Genomic DNA, 7,626 nt, shown 5'->3' on the forward strand with positions numbered 1-7,626 from the left:
GCGATTCATTTGCAGTTGTGATGCATAGGTGTGAACATCTGCTGCCCTGATAGCAGCTGGGGGAGGACTATCCTCCACCCGTGAGCGCTTTGGAACGGGCGAGGTACCCACGGCAGCACCCGCTGCTTGTTGAGAGTAAAAGCGATACCCGCTTTCACGTCAAAAAGTCGTCATAAATAAGTCTCCCATAACACCAGAAAAAGTCGCCGGATTTGTCGCTAGTCGTTTTTTAGAAAAAAAAGTCGCTAAGGGGTCTGAAAACTCGCTAAATATAGCGACAAAGTCGCTAAGTTGGCAACACTGCGTGAACGGCGCGAGCCAGCTCCTTATCGCGAGCCGTTTTTTAAAAAAAAACTTCAATGAGTATTATAGTCTCTTTTCATGCTGTCTGTACGGACTGTATCTGTGGTTCTGAATTGCGGTTAAAATCTGAAAATTAGCAACAGTGCCCTCATAATAGGAAACATCTTATTGAACTAAATGTGTTTTTCTGAATTACATGTTTTTGCTAAAGCCATGCTTACGTGTTTATAGGAATTTTAATGCAACCAAGACTTTGTGGATATATAAGCAGTCGGAGCTAGAAAAAAGATATACAATTTCTTTTGGGAGAAATAAATCAACTACTTTAGACCTCTCTACATTGAATTATACTGGTTATTAATCACTGGCTCTCTTCCACAGCATGCCTTTCATCCCGTCTTCCTTCTCTCTCCATAACCGGTCGTGGCAGATGGCCCCGCCCCTCCCTGAGCCTGGTTCTGCTGGAGGTTTCTTCCTGTTAAAAGGGAGTTTTCCCTTCCCACTGTTGCCAAAGTGCTTACTGATAGGGGGTCATATGATTGTTGGATGTTGTTGTAGGGTCTACCTTACAATATAAAGCGCCTTGAGGTGACTGTTGTTGTGATTTGGCGTTGTATAAATGAAACTGAATTGAACCAAATCACTCTCAAGTAAGCTCAAAAACAGTTAACATACTAGTCTCTGTGTGCATAAAGCAAGAATGAGAGAAGGCAAAGTTAAAATTAAAAACAAAACAAAAAAATACTTTTATTGATGACAGAAAAAAGAAGTTCAATTTGCATGGATGCAAAAAGCAAATTACAGGCTTGAGGCAGTTCCATACAAAGTCACTGAATATAACCGATGACTTTTACATCACCGGATGGTATAAATGGACATTTCTGGAGGAATTTCTGCTTATTCTGTTGCTTTACGATAGTGCTTCAAAGATACAGAGATAAGAGAAATAATAAGAGTGACTGGGTGGAAATAACAGATGTGCTTCGTTTGAATGGCTAAAGTCTGCACAGATGGTGCATTGGCTGTTTGGGGAAAATTCACAGGGACTGAAAAACATTCCTGTGGTCAAATCTTCAGAAAAATTCATTTCACTGTTCTGGATATTCAATGTTCCTTTAACAAAAAATACAAAAACAAATATTGCTAGCAGTTATTTCTGAGCAAACCGCAGAGGTTTTTATTGATTTTTAGAGGGCGAGACTTCTGTGGAATCACCGAATACAATGTGAAATTCAGAACGTTAAAGGCAGCAAGAAGCAACAGTAAAGGCAGGCATTTATTGTTCTCATTTGGAGCTTTCTTATCACAAAATAAGCAATTTCTAAGCAACTGTGTAACAGCAAACAAATATATTGTTTTCACATTTTGGTTTCAGCCTCATAAATCCAGAAGTTTAAATTCACTGCACTAGCAGTTTGGAGGTTTGGGGCGAAGGCGAATCATCTGTATGCACACCAAGGTTACCGCAGCACTCGATTCTCTGCCTGGCTCCTCACTTTTCAGGCCTCTGCTTGTGAAAAGAAACTCGTTTTCTCTCCCTGACCGGTGACCATGTGTTAAGCCACAGTGGGTCTTCACATGTACTTACACAAAAAAAGCTCCGAAGCCTGTGCTACAAAGGTCTGTAGTTGATATGGGGCCATCAATAATTAATTAGAAACATTTAAAGTTGCCCCCTTGTGGAGGCATCTCTTAGGCAAATAAGTAATTAGAATGGTTGTCCCCCATGTAATTACAGCCTGAAGTCTGGGCCGCAGCTTCATTACCATATGAACACGTACAGTAAATCCTATGAACTGTGAAAAGTGAGTCCTACCTACTCCAGAAACTCAGCCTCGTGTGTGCTATCGGGGTTTAGGCAAGACACACAAAAACAGGCCTGGAGGAAATCAAAGAGGGGGAGCAGTGGAGTCTTTAAAGCCCACAGAAGAGACTTCTCATTGATCTGAGTCATTTTGCTGAAGGAGGACGAATAAAACTAGATATATACAAGGCAAAAATAACATCCGACCCCCAGTGAGGATAAGTGTGTGTTATGTGAATTCAGTTGTTGTCATTGTTGTGGACTTTTTTGCGTTAGTAATGAGGTTAGCTTACCTCATACTGTGTGATGAGACCGTTTGGCTCTATGGGTTCCTCCCACTTGAGGAATATCATGTCGTCGAGCGGGGTGAAGGTCAGGGACTCTGGAGCGATGCCGCCAGGAACTACGGCAGGAGAGAAAACAACCTTCTTTGAAACAAACAGTCCACTCGGGTCTCGAGTTAATAGACTCCTGGGCAGGCATGCCGGGGGCTAAAAACACCTTTGACAGAGTGAAAAGGCACAGGGCCAAGGAGGGATGGAGGAGGAGGACAGAGAAGGGAACACAGAGACAGAGCAGAAGGGGGTGATGAAAAGAAAACTCTGAAACAGCTTGCTCCCAGCCCTCAGGATGAATTGAGATTCTGGCTAATACTGTCTGATAACAGAGCACCGTGTCTCAGAGGATGACAGCAGATTTTTCTTCTTTAGCACCGTACCGACAGAGAAACAGTAAAGTAATCCAACTGCCTGAGTACCCCTCTGCATGTTGTGGTTTAATGAGATGCATCTACATCTATATGTATCTTTTTTATTTATTTTTTGTGCTATATAGATATTTTTTAGGCAGGTGTTGAGCTGGCCAGTTTAGGTTCTGAGAATAAATGAATGTCCAAAGAAACCCTTTGGCATTGACAGCCACTAAAAGGGTGCTTGCTGAAAGAGTAAAGTCACATCTAGAAGTGAAAAAAAATATTCAGCACTGTGCTTTCTGGTTCTGCAGTCAGTGATGTTGAAATAGGTGATGAGAGAGCTTTAAAAAAAGAACCTCTCTGCACCTACTTCCTCTGTGAGGTTAGCATTTGCTAAATGCTAAAGCTACAGTGGCAGATCTGAAAACTGCTGTTCACAAACGCTGTCCATCTAATCTGACTGAGCTGGAGCTGTTTTGCAAAGAAGAATGGGCAAAGATTTCAGGCTCTAGATGTGCAAAGCTGGTAGAGACAGACCCTAAAAGACTGGCTGCTGTAATTGCAGCAAAAGGTGGTTCTACAAAGTATTGACTCAGGGGGCTGAATAATTACACACACCCCACTTTGCAGTTATTTATTTGTAAAAAATATTTGGAATCATGTATAATTTTCGTTCCACTTCTCACATGTACACCACTTTGTATTGGTCTGTCAATTCCAATAAAATTGATTCATGTTTGTGGCTGTAATGTGACAAAATGTGGGAAAGTTCAAGGGGGCCGAATACTTTTGCAAGCCACTGTATGCCCTTGTTTGTATTGGCAACATTTAGGAAATGATACTGTTATATGGGGATTGAAAAGATCACATCATAGTTTGAATCCAAAGATCATGTCAGATTTGACCTCAAAGCTGACGTTTAACTTTCACATCTACGTTTCTTTCTAATTGACCCCAAAATGCTTTATTTTTACTGCACTAAAACTTTTTAAAGTACATTTAAAGAAGAAAAAACAACAGAATGAATGTGCACAAAATGCTGTTCCCTTTAAAGTAAATGCTGCCCAGAGTGATCTGTCTTGGCGGGGGTGTGCTTTCTCAGAGTGCTTCTTGTTTCTTTTTAAAGTTATTTGGTAGAATGACTTTTACGCTCAGGGTTATTTTCTTGGTGCATGCCTTATTTGCTCTTCAGATTCAGTCAGCTGTCAGAAGGCTTGATGATTTGCTCGTATAATTTTAAATTCATTGGTCCATCTATGGCAGCAGGCCATCGTATTTCAAATGCAATAAAACTTGACCAAAGTATGAAACTATCACTGTCATGTTTCACAGATGGCATCAAGTTCTAATGCTTCATCCAAAAACGTGTGTTTGGTCTCATTAGAGAACAAAAAAACAAAAACATTACTCCAACTGGATTCTCCATCAGAGGTTTAGTGAAGTGCAGATGGTCAGCAGTGTTCTCTGCAGAGAGAAGCGCTTTCCTCTCGTAAGGCTGGCATGAGTGCCATTGTTGTTACCCAGTGACTGAGCACAGTACTACACGCCTCACCCTGGAGTGATGTGATAGATTAACAGTAAAGAACCTATTAAGTCTTTTAATAAGTATAAATATAGGCTAAGTACATTTTTACTATTGTTTAAAAATCTTGTGTTTTTGGTAATGACATATGAAAGACCCACTTGACAACAACTTAAACACCACTACTATCATTTTACAGAACTCAAAACTTCAGTTATTTTTTTGTGAAAAATCTCACATTACTTTCAATAACAATAAAGTATAAGTTCTGTTTCTATCAGTTATGATGAAAATACATTTCCCCCTCCAAAAATGCACAAGCAAAGACAGCAGAGGAAAATAAGCTATCACAAAATAAACAATTATCTAATCCATTTTATATTGAAGGCTCAAAATAGTCATTTATGGTTTAGACCTCTCAGTGTGCCCCTGAGAGACCAAAACAATTGCTCATTGTCCAAAGTTATGGCTAGTATCACAGCACAAGCACTCTACCGATTTAATTGTGTACTCCTGCAAAACTGTCAGAGTAATGACTGAGTTTATGTTAAAAATAATAATAACGTAGGCAGAGAGAGAAGCTGATTATGGTGCTAAGCCAATCTGTTGTCTGGCCCCAGGTGACACCCACACCTTTATAAAGTAAAATCATTTTATTGTTGCTTCAGGAGGTACAAGGTTTCTGTCCCATGCGTTGTTCTACACAGTATCAAATCTCCAGGCGCTACTTCGTTATTGCGGGGTGAAGTTGAGGGTGCTTCCACGCTTTAAGCCAAAAGACCCATTCTGGTTGACATCAGTGTGAATGTCTTGCTGAAAGAGACTCAAGTTCAGATGTTGAAATGTACTTTAAATGAGCTCTAGCAAAATCAGGAAGGTACAAGGGTGCATGGGGTCAGAGGTTAGCGTTGGGATCATCACCAGTGATGACTTAGACTTCACGGGTGTGGAACCTCTCAGGATTTTAACATGAACTACAGATTATTTTGTATTTAAAATGATGCGGCACTACTCCTAACTAGTACAGAAAGAGAAAAATTGTTATACCTGTGCAAACTTCCCTGCAATGGCTTCCCGACACATACAGGATGGATTTGAATGTCTTTGTTATTTGTCTATAAAGCCATGCCTGGGTTGGCACCTGGGAACATATCAGAGCTTCTATGCTCCTACTGCACCACTGGGACTCTTAGATCCTCAGAATAACTGCTTTAACTGTTTCACGATTGAGGTTAGGGGGTAAAGAATACTGTGCTTTAGCAGCTGTGCCTCTAAAGTCCTCTCACAATAACATGTTCAGCCTCTTCTGGCACTTCAGAGAAAAAAAGAGAGATGTACATTCTTTCATTGGTCTTTCTTTGCCCTTCATGGTCTTGACATTTGAGCATTAGGTAGTTATTTTATTTTATCATTTAATCTTAGGCCTTTTTATCCTGTTATCACTTGCTTATCTGTATTTGTGTTGATCCGAAAAAGTGCTTCAGAGGTAAATGCGATTTAATGCAATTTGATAAAAGGTTCTCAGAAATGGCTTCTTCCGTTTGTGCATCAGCTATGACTGAATTACCGAAAGCAATTCTGCAGCAATATCAAACTTCTTCGAGCTGTCTGTTTCCCTGAGAGAAAAAGCTGAAGCCGAGGAAGGCGAAGCACCACACATGAAATTCCTGCTGTATCTCTGACAGGAAAATCTCCTTCCTCCGAGCGGCAGAGACGCAGTGCGAGAAAAGCGCTACGCCAGCGTTTGATTGTCGAGCCCAACAGGAAACAGGCAGGAGGAACTGTCACCAGCTGTGGCTCAATTACTGTAGTTGTGGAGGGTGATGGCAGCTCGGGGGATGACAAGGGGATTGGGGACTGTCACACTGTCAGTCTGCCATTCAGTGGCTCAAAAGCAAAACTTTCCATTGGTGCTGGCATTCAAAATATCAAGTAAAGTATGAAGAAAAAAACCCTCTAAAACAATCATAGCTTGTTTTTTCTGACACGCGTGTTTTAACTTGTCACTTTGAAACCAGTCAAATCCCACAAACAAAATCACATCACCATGCTCCTGTCTGTACGTTTTTTCTTCATTTATGTAAATACATTTCCTCCTGCCTTCGAGAAGCAACGTGTAGGAGTCGGTAATTAGGAGCGCTGTCTGTTTGCTTCATATCTCCTCAAACGCTTTGTGTTTTTAGGTGCTGATATAATAAAGTAATGCAAATCAATAGTACATTTTACAGGCTGCTTAAATGCATTTTTAAGATGCATTAAGAAAATCCTGCCAGTTGCTCAGCATCCCCTCTTACTCTCTCCACAGGGTCAAAGCTATCCCTGAGTGGCTTTCTATTACACTGAAAATCTTGCTTTCACTCCATAACAATGCGTGTTTGACCTTCTGTACTTCTACCAGCAATTTGCATTAGAATATACTTAATCTGCTGATGTACACAGGAAAATATTAATACAAAGATAAGCAAAATCATTTTACCATTTTTTCTGCCGGCCATGGTTCAAGCTGATTAATGTTCCACTGGTCTCCATTTAAAAGGCTGATCCTCCATTTACTTATGCTGATCCAGCCTATTCTGTGAGTCAGTATGTGTGTGTGTGTGTGTGTGTGTGTGTGTGTTTCTGTTGTTTGTTGTTACTGAATGACTAAAGGCAACATTTGTGTAAGAAGTGCACAATAATTATCTGAGCATGAAGGAGCAACTGCACATTCAAGAGGTTCTGAAGCCAGAGCTAAGTAACAATGACAATAAAGAGCTTCAGTGCATGCATAAAAAAGCATCGCCGTCTCCCATAATGATGGTGCAGTTAACAAATGCAAGCCATTTCAGCAAAGCCCTGCATATGTGAGTGCGAGCATTCACAAGGCAAAAATGAAGCTGCCCACTCACTGTCTTCTTCAGTCTGAAAGGTGACCTCTCTGCTCTCCTTCTTGCCCTCTGGGTTGGCGAGCGCTAGCCGAACGTGTACCGCACGAAAGGGTGGCAGGTCTCTCAGGGTAAAGTGAGAAGTGTTGCGATCCACAGACAGGCATTCCCTGACGGTCGCGTTGTTTCCTCCACTGCCCCCTGTTGGCATTGAGTAGCGGTAGCACAGCGACAAGGTGTAGGTGTGACAGCGGGTGAGGTTGTATCCCAGTGGCTCCCACTGGAGGGTCAGCTGCCGGGGCTGGATCTCTGTGGCTGTCAGACCACGCAAGGCACGCATGGGCTCTGAAAGTGGTAAGGAGAAGGAAGTTAAAAAGCCAACACTGTGGTCACATTTACCAGTTTAAAACCCAAAAGCACAATGAAGCATGTTTTAAGTGAT

General features: G+C 41.4%; 1 protein-coding gene across 1 annotated transcript in view; it reads right to left on the reverse strand.

Annotated features, from left to right (window-relative positions):
• The window catches only part of LOC102206411 (receptor-type tyrosine-protein phosphatase U-like), a 110,504-nt gene that overhangs the window by 75,519 nt on the left and 27,359 nt on the right, over window positions 1–7,626 (reverse strand). Inside the window, exons 6-7 of the mRNA XM_005744723.1 lie at window positions 7,209–7,529; window positions 2,401–2,510 (exon numbers count right to left, since the gene is read on the reverse strand). Coding sequence (XP_005744780.1) covers window positions 2,401–2,510; window positions 7,209–7,529 — 431 coding nt within the window. The remainder of the gene's footprint in view (window positions 1–2,400; window positions 2,511–7,208; window positions 7,530–7,626) is intronic.

This window comes from Pundamilia nyererei, unplaced genomic scaffold (genome assembly GCF_000239375.1).
Source record: "Pundamilia nyererei isolate P.nyererei 1_Seehausen unplaced genomic scaffold, PunNye1.0 scaffold00148, whole genome shotgun sequence".
Classification (NCBI taxonomy): Eukaryota; Metazoa; Chordata; class Actinopteri; order Cichliformes; family Cichlidae; genus Pundamilia; species Pundamilia nyererei.